At 36.9% G+C, this 19,942-nt stretch overlaps 2 protein-coding genes and 2 long non-coding RNA genes across 11 annotated transcripts; 2 read left to right on the top strand and 2 right to left on the bottom strand.

Annotated features, from left to right (window-relative positions):
* Positions 1-1,170: 1,170 nt before the first annotated feature.
* Positions 1,171-5,076, bottom strand: LOC110880285. Of its 8 annotated transcripts, none has more exons than XR_004868309.1 (5): positions 4,775-5,076; positions 3,371-4,275; positions 3,132-3,269; positions 2,130-2,905; positions 1,171-1,596 (listed from the first exon to the last, which is right to left on the bottom strand). It is a non-coding gene; the product is annotated as an uncharacterized LOC110880285 (long non-coding RNA). The 8 variants fall into 8 exon arrangements; XR_004868310.1 differs by having other exon boundaries at positions 1,171-1,591; XR_002559331.2 differs by having other exon boundaries at positions 1,171-2,264; positions 2,833-2,905; positions 4,775-5,071.
* A 1,491-nt stretch (positions 5,077-6,567) lies between these two features.
* LOC110880284 lies at positions 6,568-8,228 on the top strand. The gene is made up of 3 exons (XR_002559329.2): positions 6,568-6,734; positions 7,284-7,337; positions 7,984-8,228. It is a non-coding gene; the product is annotated as an uncharacterized LOC110880284 (long non-coding RNA).
* Positions 8,229-11,790: 3,562 nt separating this feature from the next.
* LOC110880283 (40S ribosomal protein S29) lies at positions 11,791-12,967 on the bottom strand. Its single transcript, XM_022128864.2, has 3 exons — positions 12,810-12,967; positions 12,121-12,220; positions 11,791-12,025 (listed from the first exon to the last, which is right to left on the bottom strand). Exons 1-3 carry the CDS (start codon positions 12,869-12,871, stop codon positions 12,017-12,019), a joined length of 171 nt encoding a protein of 56 aa, XP_021984556.1. The 5' UTR covers positions 12,872-12,967; the 3' UTR covers positions 11,791-12,016.
* A 1,909-nt stretch (positions 12,968-14,876) lies between these two features.
* LOC110880282 lies at positions 14,877-19,286 on the top strand. The gene is made up of 8 exons (XM_022128863.2): positions 14,877-15,129; positions 15,568-15,886; positions 15,979-16,176; positions 16,816-17,088; positions 17,186-17,288; positions 17,589-17,707; positions 18,109-18,285; positions 18,445-19,286. Exons 2-8 carry the CDS (start codon positions 15,587-15,589, stop codon positions 19,168-19,170), a joined length of 1,896 nt encoding a protein of 631 aa, XP_021984555.1. The 5' UTR covers positions 14,877-15,129; positions 15,568-15,586; the 3' UTR covers positions 19,171-19,286.
* Positions 19,287-19,942: the final 656 nt, after the last annotated feature.

Raw genomic sequence — 19,942 nt, 5'->3', positions numbered from 1 at the left:
TAAATCCATACACCTCTCCCCCATTACACTTTGGCTTTCCATCACAATTCTCTCAAATATCAATCAGATCTCACAAATAGTCCGTCGGCTTTCAATCACAATTTTCACAAATATCAATCAGATCTTACAAATTCAGTCCATCAGAATTTATTTGTTGAGATACTCTTCAACATTGCCCAACAAATCTAATAATTCATTATGGAAGTGTGAAGATTGAATATGAAGATTAGCTCTTACGGTGGTGATACAACGGTGTAATCGAAATCGAAGAGCAACTTCATCTTCTGGTGATACTGTCCTCGTCTCCGACAATGCCGTTGTTACCATTTATTCTTTTTGTTGGTCATGGTGTTTGCATCCTTGCCTTGTTCTTCATAGGCTAATGGTCGGCACAGAGCGATAGATTGATCATCGAAGAATATTAGATTGAATGATAACATGATACAGATAATATCTACTATTAAAAGAAAAAAATAAGAGAAAAAAAAAAGTAACCTGGTGACCTGGTAATTACGCACCATTAAAACACTAAATTAAAGTTTAGTTATTTTAGAGACACAAAAAAAGTTTGGATGACTTAATTGAAACACTTGGCAAACTTGATTACATTTATGTGACATTTTCCCATAAAAAAAATACATTGTTTTGAATACCAAAAAATAAATTAGTATTCAAGGTCGGTTTTTTTTTTTCGATTTGGTACGATAACGACACGGTATTCATTTTCAATAAAATTTATATCGCAATGTTGGATAAAAAATAAACATACTGCAGAGTTAGATTTTAAAAAGGTTAACATACGCAGCTTATTAAAAATATATACTAAATGATGAATAACATGTTATAAATTTTTTAGATCAAAACTTAAAATAAATATGTAAATATTTTAATGACTATTGATTATCACTTCAAATTGATATGTATACTTTTTAGATCAAAACTTAAAATAAATATTTAAATAGTTTAATTACTGTTCATGATCAGTTCAAATTCAAATCAACTAGGTTTTAAACCCCGCGCGCTTTGCGGCGCGCAATCGGTCCATGTTCAAAACTCAATAAGAAACCTTCTCGAATGATGAGCTCCCGGAAAAGTCTTCTTAGGTATGAATAATTTGGTTTGTTATCAAACCGCAATGATTGACGATCGTGATTTCTATTTAGACAAGACTTGCAGTGAACTTCTTTTATAATAAAGATGTCATTCAACTTCCAAAGTTTATACATGCAATTTGATGCAGGAATGTCAAAAAAACTAACAGATAAAGCAAAATAAAGTCTTCTGTTTACACAATCCAGAATAAGCATATTACATATAGCATCCTAAAAGGTGTATATATAGTCTGAAGCTAAAGCTCTCCTTAAGCCACCTTTCGATTCTCTATTAAGCAATGGAAAATGATCTGAAGGAACTACAACTCCTCCCCATACCATGCACCACACCCTCCTATTCACGTACCTTACCATGGTCATCGGACCTCATGACTTCCAATCAGACTGCATTATCATTATCTTAATTGGACTTGTCACTTCGGATACGATTCCTTAATACTTCAATGCAAATTAGTACAGCGATAACACAATCAGAATCCCTACACTATTAAACAAAATAACATCATGACAGAAATATATGGAAACTATGTTAAGTTTTCCGGGCCCCAATCAATGCGATTTAAAGAAGTTGCAGGTACTTTTATAAACAGAAGTAATAAATTAATCAAGTAATACCTAACAGTTTTGTTAATAAGTCCTAGTATTTATGTGCTTTTGAACTACTTAACTGTATTAGTGAGTAAAATACTGCCAAATCTTCAGCACAACAGGTAAAAGTGAAGGCCTGACACCCAAATCATCAGTAACGCTATCGGCTTAAGGCTTTTAATGTTTATACATTTTACTGAAAAAAAAACGGTTGTCAATTCAGAAAGTTTTAGTTGTATCATTCTTGATATTAGGCTAAGGGGTATGGGGGTCATTGTTGGGTCATTATTTGCCACATAGGACCAATATTCATGCGCTACACCACCCCCTCATTAAATCATGGTGATTCGCCAGCATTAAACCACGACAACCGCAACCCTCCCATTTGATAATTTTAAGACAAAAATAAAGAGAATAGTGGTTTAACACCTATGTGAAGGGTCATGGTGGTCATGAGGAACATGACCATACCGTATAGCCTTATCAGTCAAACATCAAAGATAAAAAAAGAGGCTCGACTGTCTCTGGCATGAATATGTTCCACGATGTACCAACGATCATGTCCTACAAAATTATTGGTAACACTAAGATATAAGAAAGAAAAAGGGAAAAACTCCCAAAAAGAAAATATTAACAATCATATTGAACAATCCCTTGGTTTTAGCGAGGGCGAGGCGCTATGAGGAGTTTAGGCCCCGAAAGCCGAGGCACAAGACAAGAGCTTCACGTACGCAAAACGTTGCTCCATGTACAACCAAAAGTTGCATCTCTCATCTCTTATATATGTCAACCTTTTTATCAAGTAACCATTCAAAATCTCTTCACCCGTCTGGTTGTTTTTACATATCAACCTTCTACGGGCCCTAAATTCGACGTAATGTGTATGAAGCGCCATCTCAAGGCCCTGAGGCGTCTCCTGATCACCTCACACCTCTGGTGCAAATGATTTTTTTTATAACCAAGGACAATCCTTAAAAGAACTTGTTTTTATTATTAATGGTGAAGAATTAACACAATACCTCTTGTGTCAAATTTTAAAAATTTGCTGGAATCATCAGGACCATAACCATATGACCCTAATGCTATCATTAACTTTCTAATTATCTATTGATGATTTGGTATCCAGCATTACCTTAACTAAAAGATGACGTGTAGTCTTGCGGACCAAGCTCAATAGACCTTTCCTTAATGTATCCCACATCTCTCTGTTTTAATATTAATTATAATCATTTATAATTACACAAATAAAAATTCTATTGAATATTTAAACATTAGAAACCCTCACCATAAAGAAAACAAAAGATAAGGTAATCAAAACATATAAACTGTATAACGGTTGTTAACTCTAGTGGACAACTTCAATCAAACGAAAAAATTAGGGTAAATAAAAAGGGGACTATAAAATTGCCTATGAAATTGAAGGAAGCTTACGATCATTAGAGTACAATGAAACTGTGTGCAATGCTCTCCTAATCGTCTCCATTGTGTTTGAATCAGTAGTATAAAAATCGAAGAAATCAATCTTGAATCGATGTCTCCCTCTCATATTCTCTGCTCCTCTTTCCTGTACTTCAATTTCAACGAAGGTAGATACAACGATTTAGGATTCTTTAGTTACTATATGATCCGATCTACAGGAAAATAGAGACATGCAGGTGATAAGAGCTTACCGGACTCTCGCCGGAACACCGATTCAAGTCTCTGAGGCTGCGGTTGTTCAAGATCACCTTCAAGTCTCCCATTCTGTCTCTAGATCAACCGATGAGAGTCACCGGCACCCGTCAAAAGTAAACTTTCAATATGAACACATCTGGTTTGCTTAGACGTGTGTTCGAAGGCTCAGATATCCTACCTCATTGTGGCTGCAAATCATCGGATTGCCACGCCAAAACAACGAAAATAGAGAATTTTCTTATATCATCACCGCCCATTTAATTTTCTATCTGTTACAATTTGCACCAAAAAAGTCGACAACTACAGACGCTAACTAAAACATGTTAAATTGTTTATTTCAATATAACCCATAAAAAAACCCCAAAAGTCCCTATAACATAAAGCAACAAAATTGATAGAAACAAACAAACCCAAATCAATGTATTAAGAGTAGCACCGAAAGCAACATCATCAATAGTAAAATTCAAATATGAACACATCTGATTTGGTTAGATGTGTTTCGTAGGCTCAAATACACTACCTCATTGTGGCTGCAAATCATCAAATTGCCAAGCCAAAACAACCAGGATAGTCGAATTTTTTACATCATCACGGCCTATTTAATTTTCTTTCTCTGGTACAATGTTCATGTTCCTCATGTTCTCAAAGTACAGCTAGCAACAAAAACCCACATAAAACAAAATCCATACCTGCCACGCGCCCACACCAAGGCAAAATCAACATCCGATTACAGTCATTATATGAATTCATCACAACTCAGATACGAAAAGATCATCATCATCCTTTAACCCGCTCAGTGGCGCTGTGGTTGCAACCGGAGTTGCCATACCAAGTAGCAAGCCACCATCATCGTCGGGTAGGCAAAAGGCCGAGACCTCGCAAGAATCCCAGTTGTCGTCGCCTAAAACATCAACAAAGATTTTATGTTTAAACTCGTAGCCGCCAAGACTGCCGGAATCCGCCAGTGGTGACCCTCTGGTTACTACCCCTCTCTCTTCGTAAAAAAAAGGTAAGATTTAAAGCCAAAGACAGGCGTCTCAAGGGAGATGACCGCCCAAATAGTTCAATCGGAACAAACCAAGACCAAAACCACTCCTCATTTCCATTGCTCTATTAATTTAGTAGTATAGTATATAAAATATTACTGAACATCATTTTATATCTAAACAGTCTCTAGCCTCTGTGTCATAAACCCTAGAATTTTCAATAATTGCGGTAAAAAATTACCCCCAAATTGAAAATTCAGTGCCCATGCAAAACAAACCCAAAGATTTCACCTACGAAAAAAGAAAATCCCAACAAACCCAATTTCTAGTTTGCAAGATCAAGAAACCCCGAAATTGCAGATTTTGTGATTTTCTCACATGAATACAAATAGAAGAAAGTGAACGTGAACGAACCAGACGGTTGAGTGGCAGCGGTTCTCTGGTAGTGGATGGTTGGTCGTCGGCAAACAGACAAAGAAGAGACATGTCTTCTGTCCAATAGCCTGGATATGAACCATCCCACCGTACAATCTTTCCGGCAGGTTCCAAGAAACCCACAAAACAGAGACACCGGACGGTGCCGTCGTGGTGGTGTGACGGTGGCCCTCCGGTCACCACCCTTGTCTCTCCTTTTCTTCCTTTCTCTCTCTTCTCTTATGAGGTTGAAAAAAGAGTTGAAAAGTGAAGATACGTGTCTCAAAGGGGGGGTGACCGCCCAAATAGGTAAATCAGAAGAAACCACGATTCAAAATTACTGTTCATTCCCTTTATCTATTATCAGTTATTAATATTAATAATAATAATTATTAATAATTATTAATAATAATAATAATAATTATTAATATTAATTATTAATAATAATTATTAATTTGATATTGATATTGATATGTATAATAAGGGAATATGAGACGTGTATCTATGGCATAAAGAAAACATGTTGCATGATTGGGTAATGGGAAATGGACGGCGTCGTTACTCATTAGGTAAATAAAGGCTTTTTCTAACCGAGCTAAATAAAGGCTTAAAGAATTCTTTTGAATTGTTGGTATATGCTGCTACATTTCTTTGCATAAGTGTAGTTCACACATAACGGAGCTAACCATGGTTACTCTTTATTAGGGGCAGATCCAGCCTACATTTGTAGGTTTTCAGAAACCTAGTACGTTTGAAAAAAAATAGATAAAATTAGTGAGAATCTTACTGAATTAAAAAAAATAGTAAAAGTTAAAGAGAATTTATCAAAAAAAATCCATTAGAATAAAATTCTCGATACGTCACTGCTTTTCATGATCTTATATAGTGTAACTCAGCCTAAACTACACAAAGATAACGTCGTTGAATGATTTCTATGTTAGAAATACGTTATCTTAAAATATGATTTCTGCCAAGGTTACCCTACTACCTTGATCACAAGAATATAATCAGTGGCAGACCCAGTAATATTTTCATGGGAATGCGGAAAATTTTTAAAGATTTTAGACCATAGGTATATAAAAAAAATTGTTGCATATGGGGTCAGTTCGGGTCGGGTCATGTAAAAAAAAGTACGTCAAGCTAAAATTTATATAATCATCAAAAACACGTCAAACGTCGTTATAAACATATTTAAAATGTTGCCGTGCGGGTTTTCATTTTTTGAAATCTTTCCAAAACATCATCTAGAGCTACTTTTCAATTTATAGATCTATCCAAACATATAAATCGATTTATAAGTTCATAAAACAATATTAAAGTAGTAAACATATGAATCGCTTCATAAGTTATGGCTCCATAATTTTCATTTTTCTTTTCAAGACCTACTAATTGTCGATTACTTATGTCTTTTAAGTTATAACAACTAAAAACTCATCTAATCAACAAAATCACCCTATTAAAGTCTAGAACAACCAAAAAACATCAAAATACATAAAATTTCAAACATTATATAATGTACATCAACGATAAGATTTGTTTACTACGTACCATTGTTTGGGGATATAATCTTTTATCATGACATTACGAAAAACTTATTATTGGTTATTACACCTCATGATGTAACACCCCAAAAATGTTTAATGTGAAAATAAGTAAAAATAAATAAAGAACTTAACGTAGTTAATGAAACATGGCAAAATGGTAGTTAAGTTATGAAAAAGCTCAAATTTAAACACACTTTCAAAGTGGTAGGGTTCAATGTGTAAAATTGTGAAATAAATAAGAAATAAAAAATGAATTGTGGGTGAAGTGTGGGTGTGCGACGCTGGGAACGATCAGGAAGGGTAAACCCCTTTTTCTTCTCTAGTTCCTCAAATCTCTAACAAATTGAAGGTGTTTCTGGGCATAAATCGAATGCATGTGACCAAATTTTCAACCATCTAAGGGTTTCCTACATAGGGTAAGTCAGATTATGCGATTTGATGCACTTTCATGAACTAGGGTTTAATCAATTCGTGAAAATTGTAGAAATCGAGCCTGTGTATGAATTAGAAACATCATTAGAGGATGTTTTATGCTTGGAATTCTTTTGTAATGATGGTTTGAAGGAAAACCCATTTGTTCTAATAGTATGATGGTTTTGAAGTTAAATAAATTGAGTAGTTTTGATTGATGAATGTTTATGTATTAGGATATTGATGAATTGTTATGATTGTAGAATGACTAAGATATGTGAATTTAGTTGATTAAAAGAGTTGTGAATTTTGCTAGTGAAATCGTGCATGGGATACATGTACATAAGGCTTAAAATGTTGTTGCACACCATGTGTTCGTTAAAATGCCTCAATGAAGAACTATGTGATTTTGAATGTATTGAAAGTATTGAATTTGCATAGGGAAAATGTAGTATTTGATACATTGCAAAATATGAAATGGAATGTAATTGATGCGTGAATGTGATTATTATGTAGTGAATGAAATAATCTAAATAAGAATGCAATATGTGTAGTAGTGAAAGAAGAAGGAGCTAATTCCGGTTCGCAACAAAAGGCTCAAGAACGAGGTAAGTTCGATTTACTTACAAGTTTATGTAATGTTAATAGTTGTTCAATTATCATTACAAATCCATGTTTATTGCTAGTCTTAAAACCCATTAGTTTCTAGTTGAATTTATAGAAGGTATGTTATTATGCATACTAACTCCTATTAGTAAATTATTGTTCATGCCAAAACCATATTTGATATTTGTGTTAGTTCAATAGCAAATGGTTAAATCCGTTTGAATGATTTACATGAACCGTAGAATTGTAAATGAATATATGTTATGACCGGTTCTTTATGGGATAACCGGGTAATGAGAAAGTAAGCCTAAAAGGAAAAGAATTCGTTCGTTGTAAACGAACCGAAGGAAAGTTTGATGATGAATGATATTATCTGTTATTAACGGATAATTTACGAATGAAAGGAATTTAACTCGATCCGTTATTCACGGGTTAGAGTATATGTAAATGTTATGTAAGAATGAAAGTGTCCGTCCCAGCGGGACAAGTATGGCTTGATATATTTCAAGTTTTGAAGTTGTATGCTTTGACCCGTTTCATGGGGTGAGATAATGCGTGTATAAGATGAATGCATGAATGAGATTAAAGTTGTAATATTAGTTTAGAAGTGATGTAGCTAACGAGTTTTAAACTTGATGTTTGATGTAGGTAAATCCTTGACTTCATAGCTTGGCGACTCGGAACGAACACACTCGATATCACGCCCATCTAGCGCTTCCGAAGATGTCACATTAGTATGGTCTTAGTTTTGGTCATATGTATTTTAACATATGTAATCTTTTTGGTGTCCTTGTGAATTGGGTAAAAAATTGGTTAGTAAGTAGCTATTGTATTAAAACAACTTAAACATGTTGGTTTTGCTTTAGTTTATGAAAATGGGTCTTTTAAGTTAAGTGTCTTATTGTTAAGCAGGAAATTGTCTATGTTACGAATGGGTCATGCCCAATTTTTGTAAAAATTCATATGTTTTTATAGTCTTTTTAAAAAGGGCAAGGATTAGGGCGTTATACATGACCCCACTTGAAAATATTGTCGTCGACCACTAATTATTATGTTAACATTGTCACTCTACAATGTTGATTGCATGTACAAAATGTCACCAACGAACATTACATTAGGAATGATTTTTCTCTTTGTCGTTAAATGCCTAAGAGGTCTGTTAGAAAGCACACAAAATTAATAGAAAACATGGAGAACGTTAGTTAATGTTGGATGTTTTAAGATGACAAGATCAATCTTGATCATACTTGGTTAATAATATACGGATTAACTATGTATGTTTTAAGCGCCTGAACAAGTAATTGATCATCTTGAAAGATTACGTCGGTAATTCCTTTGGGGCATAACACCGGAAAGAGGTAAAATGACTTTGGTTGCGTGGGATAATGTTATGACGCCAAAAGAATTAGGAGGTGTGGGTGTAGGGTCACTAAATGATGCGAATTTAGCAATGCTTGCTAAGTGGTGGTGGAGGTTCAAGACGGATCCAGGTAGTTTATGGCGGAAGGTTGTTTGGAGGATACATAATAGTGAAAGATCGTGGAATCCGATACCTGTAAAGATGACAATAGCCGGGCCGTGGAAACAAATATTTAAAGTAGCAAAGGATATGGTAAAACATGGTGTAGTTTTTTCGGACTGTTTTCGGGCCATTCCCGGAGTGGGAGACTCGATTTCGTTTTGGAAAGATAAATGGCTAGGAGGTGAGGCGCTGAATAGTCGCTTCCTAGGACTGTTCGAGTTGGAAAGAGTCAAAAACGTAGCGGTTACGGATCGTGTAAAGGTGCTAAACGGAGCGGTGGTCATCAATTTTTCATGGGTACGACAACTAATGTCAACAGCGGAGGTGAATGAGGTACAAAGTCTTACTAATGAACTGTTTGCGGCTGCTAAGGGATACGGTATTGATCAGTGGAGATGGGAACTTGACGTAACGGGTATGTTTTCGGTTAAAAGTCTTAAGGTTACTCTTCAAAATGCAAAATTTTCAAACTTGGGGAATAACTTTGTTTGGAACAACTGGATTCCAATAAAAATAATTTTTTTTGGCATGGAGAATATCACTGGATAGATTACCAACGCTCGTTGCGTTGGCACATAGAAATGTTCATTTCGGCCAGATTGGATGCAGAATATGTGATCAGCACGAGGAGGATGCGGACCATTTGTTTGTCAGTTGCGAGGTTGCACAGTGTGTTTGGAATTCTGTATCTCACTGGTGCAAAATTTCAAGCATTTATGCCTTTAGTGCGAAGGATTTGTTGGAGTGGCATAAACATGTTCGGGGAAATGCAAAGTGGAGGAAGCTAGTATATGCTATTATGCAAGTATCGCTATGGGTTATTTGGCGAAGTAGAAACGAGTTGGCTTTTAATGCTAAACAAATAAACCGGGAGCAAATGGTGAATGAAATCAAACATTTAAGCTTCTTATGGGTCGGTAGTCCGTCGTCGTTAAAAGAAATATCATGGGAGGAGTGGTGTAATTTTGATGTATTGAGTAAGTGTCTGTAGGTTGTTTGTGTTAAATTGGTGTATGTAATTGGGGTGGGCTAACCAATTGTTGGCCCTTTGATAAATGAATAAATTTTGTTGGCCGTTAAAAAAAAAAAAAAAAGATATGTATGTGACTGATGATTGGTCTCATGTTATAAACTATTGTTTTGTTGATGGATGATTTGCACTTGTCAATGGTGGTGGTGTTGTACTTCGTCACCCTATAGCTTTGAGAGATTCTTCACATTCTAGGTAATCAAATGCTATATTTGTTAGATAATTCAATGAAAATTGATATATGCATTTCGCCCCCTAATTATTACCTAGAGTGCCTATAGTTTAAAGTAATGTGTGGTTCGTCTGACACTCTGACCCTCAAAGAAAAGCAGATTTAAAGAAACTAGAAACAAACACTATACTTGCTGTTAGTGGTGCACAAAAAACCCGAACCCGGACCTAGACCCGAAAAAAACCCGGAACCGGGTATTATAAAACCCGGGTTTTTTTATACCCAAACCCGAACCCGACCCTACCCGTAGGGTAGGGACCGGGTATGCATATTTGATCTAAAACCCGAACCCGGAACCGGTTTTTTTATACCCGGTTTATACCCGAAACCCGGTTTTATAAATACCCGAACCCGGAACCGGGTTTTATAAATACCCGGAACCGGTTTTAAAAAAAACCCGATTTTGATGTAATCTTGTTTAATTATGTATGCATTAAGACTTCTAGTTCTTATAATTTAACAAAATTATGTATGCACTTTGATGTAATCTTGTTTAATTATTAGGTTTCTAATGATATTTGTCACCGCTACTTAATTATTTAGTATATTTTATTACAAGTGGAAACAAATATGCCAATATATGTTGGCCCTTCTATTTTCTTTGTTTGTTTAATATCATTATTAGTTTTTGTATTTAATAAATTGTGCCTCTGTTTATAAAGTTCAAGAATAACCACATGAAGAACTATAAATTGTGCCTCTATTTATAAATTGTGCCTCTGTTTATCAATAGATTTGATGTCTATATGTGAGAGTTATGTTTGATACATTTTATAAGCATAGTTTCGGTCGGGTTTTTTTAATACCCGGTGCGGGTTTTTTCCCAACCCGATGCATACCCGAACCCTACCCGATTAATACCCGAACCGGACCCGAACCCGGAAACAGGGTATTATAATACCCGGGTTTTATAAAACCCGACCCGAACCCTACCCGAACCCGAGTATATAGGGTATACATTTTTGGTAGAAAACCCGGACCCAGACCCGACCCGGTTTTTAAAAAAACCCGATTTTGTAAAACCTGATCCTACCTGAACCCGATCCTACCTGAAACCCGGTTTTTAAAAAACCCCGATTTGTGCACCACTACTTGCTGTGTATGCCTTATCAAAATATGTTTGCAACTTGATATTTACATCTTGTGAACTCATAGTAATCACATCTCGTCTTTTTTTTCTTCTTTCTCCCGAGTTCTTCCTTTTTCCACAAAAATAAATTCCTTACACCTGATGATTGCGTGCGTAATGATTTTTTGTCGGTTAACCAAAACAAGGTTTAAGGCACTTGTAGAGCATATTAGGTAGCGTTCGTTTCATGGAATGGAATGGAATTAGGAAGTTTTTCTTTGTAAAATTGATCTTGGTTGGGGGAGGGAGAAATTTGAAATCCCATAAATTTCTTTAATCAATGAAATTTGTGACTATTTCAACATTCCATTCCATTCCTTCATTAGAGTGAAGGATTTCTAAGGAATGTTGAAATAGTCACAAATTTCATTGATTAAGGATTTCAAATTCCTCCCTCCCCCAACCAAGATCAATTTTACAAAGAAAAACTTCCTAATTCCATTCCATTCCATTTCAAGAAACGAACGCTACCTTAGTGATACATAAGCTCTGATGATAATGTGATAGTATATGCAATCAGATGCCAAAACACATCAAGAAAATTGAGATCATCAGATGCCAAAACATGTTTAGATTTGAAGTTCATAATCAAGTACCAAAAACAGAAAAAAGACTTTCAGTCTGCCATACATAAACCATAAACAGTATCTCAAAAGTCAAAAGATGAAAACCCATTTGGAATCAACATTCAACAACGCTAACAAAATCTTGAAATCATCGTTTAATTGAAAATCGCCAACAAGAACTCATCTCCTTCATCGGTGAAACTTAACGATACTGTAACAATAAAAACCATCCAAATAAAAAGAATTAGTCCAAACAAATAAAAACTGGAATGCAAATAACTAAAATAATCAAACACAAAACAAAACCTTGATGAAACCAATCTCCTTTGCATTGCTGTGAAAGCACTGCCTGCAGCACATAAGCCCATACTTCCTGATCAGCCCATGTGAGTTACCACATACCCGGCTGCCACAGCAAAATCCCAAGTCAAAACTCAAAATCAAATCATATAAAACTATTTCCCTAAAGGTAATAGATGGATCCATTTATAACATCTATTGGCACATAACAATACAGATTGTTAGCAGCAAAATCAAACACATATCAATGTAAAAATATTAGTTCTGTACGAATTTGTTTCAAACCTTAATCAAACTCATAGAAATAATTCCAGAAAAAAAAAAAAAAACTAATGCCAAATATCAAACAAACAAACCATATCGAATCCTATACATTTTGTACATTTCTATATAGCTTTATACCGAGATAAATTTGGCAATCGAGCATACAACTTCAACAGTTCAACCCTATCTCGTACTAATAAAAACTTTACATAGGTTGTGCTAACAGCTGTTGCTTAATTGCAATCAGATCTACGAGGGTTTAAAGTAGTATTAGACCACGTACAGTACAGGTTTATAAATCCAAACAACGCAAAAAATCATAAGCATATACTAACAGTTGTGCAAGCTGATATATGAACAAAATATGCGATATAAAACAGAATACACAAAGCGAATAAAAGAGTGAATTGAAAAAGGATGTGTCAACTAACCAGGTACGAGAACCAGGGCCGTAGGTTTTGGGGTGGGAGTTCCAGATGTTTGAGTGACCCATTCTTCGCTGCGTATGGAGGCGATGAGCTCTGAAACTCGATAAAATCAAAACCCTAGATTTTGCACGGTGAGAGTACCTAATGCCCTTAAGGAGTGAGTTTTATATTCTTTTTAGCCCAACCGAAGGCCCGTTTATTATACAACACTTCAATGCTAAATAGGCCCACAGCCCTATCTAAATAGTTGGATCCATACAAAAGTCCGTAAGTTAGACCCGATCCAAGAAGCATAGGACTTTCTAGTGGTGCACAAATCGGGTTTTTTGAAAAATTGGGTATGATCGGGTTCTACAAAATCGGGTTTTGAGAATACCTGGGTCGGGTCTGGGTCCGGGTTTTATACCAAAAATGTATACCCTATATACCCGGGTTCGGGTTGGGTTTTCTAAAACCCAGGTATTATAATACCCGATTTTCGGGTTCAGGTATGCATCTGGTATGCATCGAGTTGGGAAAAAACCCACACCGGGTATTGAAAAACCTGACCGGGTACACAACACATCAGTGGGCCTAACCTCACTTTGTTATCGGCCCAAACTCCAAATTAATGTATCAGTAAAGTAAATAAGCATTTGTTTGGTCAATGGAGATGTTATCTCATCACGGATTGTAAGGCATGTGCAGGCCCCTTTTGTCGCTATTTCTAATTAGTGAACCATTTCGGGTATTTATAAAACCTGGTTCCGGGTATTTCAAAAAACCGGTTTCGGGTTATCAAAAAACCGGGTTTTGGGTAGAAAACATGTATTAAAAAACCCGGTTCCAGGTTCGGGTTTTATATCAGACATGTATACCCGATCCCTACCCTATGGGCAGGGTCTGGTTCGGGTATAAAAAACTCGGGTTTTTTTTCGGGTCCGGTTCCGGGTTCGGGTTTTTTGTGCACCACTAGGACTTTCGTTTTACACTTTACAAACTTCTTTCTTCATTTTTAGGTCACGAAACACATGTCTAAGTACAAAAAATGATTGTAAAAATCCCAACTAGGCGTCAGTCGATCACAATTGATCCTGATTAATTTCGATTAATCAATAGTCCCCACTCCACCGACCGACTAGCGACTGACGATTACTACAACCATGGAAAAATGAATGTGAACTTTTACTAAGGCTAGGATACTATTCCATCAAATTACCAAATATGTCGATTAATGCAAACAAACTGGTATGTTTTTACTATTCACAAATATCCAATTTTGATATACCAAATTAATGGAATGTGGAATGTCATCGGCCTAGACCTTGTGGTCTTGGATCACGTACAATATATTGGCAATGAGTCATATCGTGCTTGCAACATTATTTTCCTCTAAAGCTCACGCTACAAGGAGAGTCGAGCACTCAGTTATTGATTCACACACGTCTCCTTTCGAAAGTAGGCCTCTGAAAGTTGTGCAGCCCGAACCTCTTCTCTATTACAATGTTTGGGCTAGGAGCCCCGTGAATTATTATACGTGTTCTAATGCCTTACCAAAGGAGTCGATTATAGTGTTCTATAATGGTAGCTTCGGTTTTCGCTAAAAGCAACATCTCTATCTCCATGGGTAGAGGTAAGGTGTGCCTATATCCCACCCTTCCCAGACTTTACCAATAGTTTCGCTATTTGTGGGATTTACTAGGCATGGTTGTTGTTATAATGGTAGCTTTGGAGATAGTAATATGACTCTCGAGCCGTAACTTCGAAGATGGTTGTGAGGTGGACATGGATTGTCGGAGCCGTCTTTGGTGAACTTGTTGGCAAATGTATTTCTAAAAGGTGGTTAAATATGTTTCTGAGTTCAATTGTGATGTTACCCGCTTACCCCTTGATCTAAGTGAAAGTATGTGTAACTGTAAATCTTATATAAGCCGTGATTTAAAAATCTAGAAAGTAAAAGATTGCCTTTTGTTATAACAAACTATAACTTTGTTCATGTAAAAAAGCCCTAGATAGGTTGATTTAAGTCTATACGCAGCGTAGGTAAACACCAAGCCTATAATAAAATGTGGTCAAATATAGATAAGGGAAACACGGTGTAGGAAACATCAAACATGGATGATCACAGGCAAAGTCTTGGAGCGTGTATGCCAAAATCACACCAACTCCAAGGTATATCTTACCATCCGTTCATATTTACCAAAAAGGGCAGAAAACCAAATAAGTCGGTCTTATTTTCTTTCTAACATAACTTCATCAAACACCCATTCACTCTTCGTTTTTACGATTTATCAACGTTTCTTGATTGATTCTTCCGGTCACCCATCCACCATCCTTTTCTCAGGTAGGTTCCTTCTTTCTTTCTTTCCCAACTGGGGTTTTAGGGTTTTTGTTTTCTAGATAGATAACAATTATCATGATCATGCTTATTGTATTCTCGTTTCATGAATTTCAATCTATCCATCTACTTTCTTTGATACATGGTTATTCATATGCTTGATTGTCGAGTAATACTTCCCAAAATAATACTTTATGTAAAGGGGGTTCATTCATTACTTATCAACTTAAAAAAATAATTACTTGTTAGTGACATTAAGACATCCGTTTCTTGTAGTGAAAGTCATCTCATTTCTTTGTTTACAATATTAGTTTATGCAAATTTATAAATAAATATGAGATTAACTATCTTCCAAGAAAATGATTGAAGGCTTATTTATACTCAGGGGCTTTTTACTTTTTAGTTTAGAGAATTATATATATTTTTTTTGTATTTCTGCAACAGATATTGTGTTTGTAATATCATGGCAACAGCAACTATGGCGACCGCAGCGGGTGCTGCTGCTCTGTTGTATTATACTTTAAATAAGAAACTGCAAACAGATGTTACAGCTGCAGATGGTGAAGAAAACGATAATCTTGTGCAAAATCATGGTCCTTTGGGAGTTGAACGAGTTTCGAGTAGGTTAATTCAGGCTCCCGCGACATGGTTGGAAACTATATCAACGTTGTCGGAGACTCTTCGCTTTACGTATTCAGAAACTTTGGGGAAGTGGCCTATTGGAGACTTGGCTTTTGGAATTAGTTATTTGTTAAAACGGCAGGTTAGTTAAACCATTTGACCTTCGCTCCTTTTTCATACAGACTGGTTGTTCAGCACGTTCTTTATCTATAATGTTTATATCATGCTCTGCAGGGGAATTTGCATGTTAGTAGTGTGTTTGGGAGTAAAGAGAGCCTGCAGCTTGCGGGACCCGAAATAGTTTCTGAGCTTAGGTATCTGTTGGACTTGCTGACTCTTTGCTGGCATTTTTCTAAAAAGACGTTTCCTGTATTTTTAGAAGAAACCGGTTTTTCAACTGAAGACGTTCTTATTCAGGAACCTAAAGCTGGAGTAAGTTGTTTCTGCATATACCAAAACACGTGTTTTCCGTTTGTAAATTTCTTTACTACTCTTTTTTTAGTGGTTATACTTCTTCTTTACATTATTTCGAAAAGTTTAAAACAAAGTTAATGGATTTAATCACACCGGTAAAACTGTATCATCATCATACTCAGTAAATCCCACCAATAGCAAAGCTAAGGTAGGGTCTGAGGAGGGTAGATGTAGACAGCACCTCTACCCCGTAGGAATAGAGAGGCTGCTTCCAGTGAGGCCCCCGGCTCGACCGGTAAAACCATTGGCGAAGCTTGAAAATTTTTGCGGGGGGGTCGAAAACGTATATACCCAAAAATTTCTATAGAATCGGGGGGTCGAAAACATATATACCAAAATTTTTTCATACGAAAACTACATACATAACACTACTGGCCGAAAAGTTCGGGGGGTCGGGCGCCCCTCCCGGCCCCTTCAAAGCATCGCCCCTGGAAAACTGTATATATATCTAATTTGAAACAACCAACTTGCAAAGTTTTAGCGCTTTAGTCCCTTAACCTTTTTTTGCGGTGGTTATTTCCCTTGAACTTCTTAATTGCAGATTGTATTATGAACAAATTTGAAATTTTAGTGAAGTGAATCTGTTTCTTGTTGCAGATATTGAAACCAGCTTTTACAATATTAGTGAACCACAAGACAAAAACCTTTCTTTTATTGATTCGTGGAACCCATAGCATAAAGGACACTCTAACTGCTGCAACTGGAGCAGTTGTACCATTTCACCATACGGTTGTTCATGAGGGTGGAGTTAGTGATGTAATTCTAGGTTATGCTCACTGTGGAATGGTTGCAGCTGCCCGATGGATTGCCAAGCTGGCAACTCCAGTTCTTCTAAAAGCATTGCAAAATCATCCTGATTATAAGCTACAGGTATCGACTATCGAGCATAACCTGATTTTGCTACTTTTCCATTATTTTTCTGATGTACACCACATATTTAGTTAAGAAGAATTAATATCTGATGCAGATAGTTGGACACTCTTTGGGTGGTGGAACTGCTGCGCTTTTAACTTATGTGTTGCGGGAGCAGAAAGAATTATCTTCAACTACTTGTGTTACATTTGCTCCAGGTTTATAATTGTTTATTGTCTCCATATTTTGAACTGTTATTTTCTTCGTTTTGATCGTTTATCATTCAGTTGTTATTCTTTATCTTCCTGTAAATAAACTGTTGGAGGTGATTTGTTCACAATAATTATTTTGACTTTTTACGGCGTTAGGGTAAAATAGTCAAAATAAATATGGTTATGCACAAAAAATAAAAATACGTGGACAAATCACCTTCTATAAACCACATATATGATATACCCTAATTATTCATGTTTGTTAGTCGTTAAGTGTTAATATAATGCAACTCTTAATATGATTAGGCGCTTGTATGACTTGGGAGTTGGCGGATTCTGGCAATGAGTTTATTACATCTGTTATAAACGGAGCTGATTTGGTCCCTACATTTTCAGCTGCTTCAGTGGATGATTTACGTGCAGAGGTGAATTAGGCCATTTTGCTTACTGAAAATGTAGATTTGATCTTTTACTAGCAGATGTCAATTGTCTGGGGTGTTCTATTCCAAACAAGTTCAAGTTATAAAATAAATAACTGTACAGGGAAAAGGTTAAAAATTGCTCAAAGGTTACTTTTTTGTGCATCAAAGCCCTGGAGCGCTTTAGATTATTATTTTTATAATGTAATTGGCAAATGCTACCCGTTTGACACATTAATGTATATATACATTTTAATCGTATTTAAAGTATTCATTATATAAGGGAAACAACAAAAAAAGTGTACTTATTTTGATCCAAATTATTTCGATCTGTTAACAGAACCCCCATCTTTCCAAATTTGCTACTCGATTTTATGTAACTTAAAAAGTTTTACTTGTTTGTATAGGTTACAGCATCAGCTTGGCTAAATGATCTCAGGACTCAGATTGAACACACGAGGATTCTTAAAACTGTTTATCGGTCTGCAACAGCTTTGGGTTCTCGACTTCCATCAATTGCTAGTGCTAAAGCAAAAGTTGCTGGTGCTGGTCAAATACTTCGTCCGGTTTCTAGTGGCACTCAGGTAAACCCTCATGTCCCATTTCTAGTGGTCCATTTGGTGCCAGTTCGGATTGGTTGAACCCGAAACACCTTTTTAAAAGACAACCTTTTCATATATCACACCTCTTGTAGACATCTGAAAAGTTGGTAAAGTGACAGCTGTATATGACGGTGATTATAGGTTGTGATGAGGAGAGCCCAAAGCATGGCTCAAGCTGCGTGGACTCGCCCATCTATCGACATAGCATCATGGTCATGCATGGGACCCCGCCGCCGACCCGTGGTTGCAAGTTCGAATTCTCCAGAATCATCATCATCTTCCAACAATGCAACCGAAAGTATCTCAACAGCTCTTGAATTCCCTGTATCTACTTCATCAGATGAAGCTACAACCGCATGGCATTCTGACGAGGCCAATGCTGACGTGGCAAGCACTCATGAAGACAGAATGACCGAATTTGAATTATGGGAACAACTTGAACACGAACTGTATGACCAAAGTGAAGGCCAGGAGGAAGCTGACGTGGCAAAGGAAATGAGGGAAGAAGAGGAAGCAGCTATTGCCGAGGGTGGGAAAAACCCCACACCGGAAACGAAAGAGGCACACAGGTTTTTTCCAGCTGGTAAGATTATGCATATTGTCACAATCCCTCAAGTTGCGGAGAGAGGAACCGATGACGAGGCGTCTTCAAGTGAAAGTGATGATGATGAGCGGGATCGTGTGGTGGAAGACAAAGTAGGATTGTTTTTAACACCGCGATCGTTATACAGTAAAATCAGATTATCACGTAGTATGATTACCGATCATTTCATGCCAGTTTATAGAAGACAGATTGAGAAACTGATTAGGGAACTCGAGAAAGATGATACATCGTTAAAGACAGGAGAAATTGAAGTTGTGTTGTAGCAATATCATCATGACCTCGAGAATGTTCTGTTTATAAGGGATTCAACGTTTTGTTGCTTTCAGCATTTATGTAGTATTTTTAGTTTTATTTGATAGTTCTTTATAATTTAGCAAAATATGAGCAGAAAATAAAAACAAAGGAAGTAGAAGTTTGCTAGCTCTTGAATCATCTCTGTAGTTGGCTTCACCTTCCTAAAACATGTTTTGGGTATATTAACCCCTCACATCTTGATCTTGTTATATATCCAGCATGTTAGGCCATGGGGTATGGGGTTTGGGTTGGCTGAAAACGTCCAAGCCACTACCCCGGGGGCTTGGGTTGGGGCGTGGCCCCATTGGCGTGGGTTTGAAGCCGGGCGTGGGGCGGGCTAGTAGGGCTAGTAAGGTGACATGGCGGGCTCTCAATGGCTAAACCAAACTCATGTCCCCAACCCAAGCCCCACCATACCCCATGGGTGTGGGTTTGAGTGGTGGGGGGCTCCCATTCCACGTGTCAACAAATGCCCCAACCCAAACCTCACCATACCCCATGGTTTTAGTCAGTGTTGCAAAAGTCGGATTCCTCGGCCGAGTACTCGGTGAGTACTCGGTCCTCGGACCTCCACCTTGGCGACTTCCTCCTAGGCGGTCTCAACTAGTCGGCCTCGGGAGTACTCGGTCCTAGTCGGCGCCTAGTCGGCCTAGTCGGAGCCTAGTCGGCCTAGTCGGAGCCTAGTCGGCCTAGTCGGTCTAGGCGGTCAACGTGGTTTATTGACTTTTAATCGGTCAAACT

Source organism: Helianthus annuus, chromosome 9 (genome assembly GCF_002127325.2).
Source record: "Helianthus annuus cultivar XRQ/B chromosome 9, HanXRQr2.0-SUNRISE, whole genome shotgun sequence".
Taxonomy (NCBI): Eukaryota; Viridiplantae; Streptophyta; class Magnoliopsida; order Asterales; family Asteraceae; genus Helianthus; species Helianthus annuus.
This window is presented reverse-complemented; position numbering and strand designations above follow the sequence as displayed.

What these genes read in the sequence shown, in the direction of transcription:
- LOC110880282 (XM_022128863.2), top strand. Translation starts at nt 15,587, where the DNA reads ATGGCAACAGCAACTATGGCGACCGCAGCGGGTGCTGCTGCTCTGTTG. An exon ending in TTGTGTTACATTTGCTCCAG is followed by an intron (nt 17,289 to 17,588) that starts GTTTATAATTGT and finishes TAATATGATTAG; the next exon opens with GCGCTTGTATGACTTGGGAG. An exon ending in CGGTTTCTAGTGGCACTCAG is followed by an intron (nt 18,286 to 18,444) that starts GTAAACCCTCAT and finishes CGGTGATTATAG; the next exon opens with GTTGTGATGAGGAGAGCCCA.
- LOC110880283 (XM_022128864.2), bottom strand. Translation starts at nt 12,871, where the DNA reads ATGGGTCACTCAAACATCTGGAACTCCCACCCCAAAACCTACGGCCCT. An exon ending in GGCCCTGGTTCTCGTACCTG is followed by an intron (nt 12,221 to 12,809) that starts GTTAGTTGACAC and finishes TTGCTGTGGCAG; the next exon opens with CCGGGTATGTGGTAACTCAC.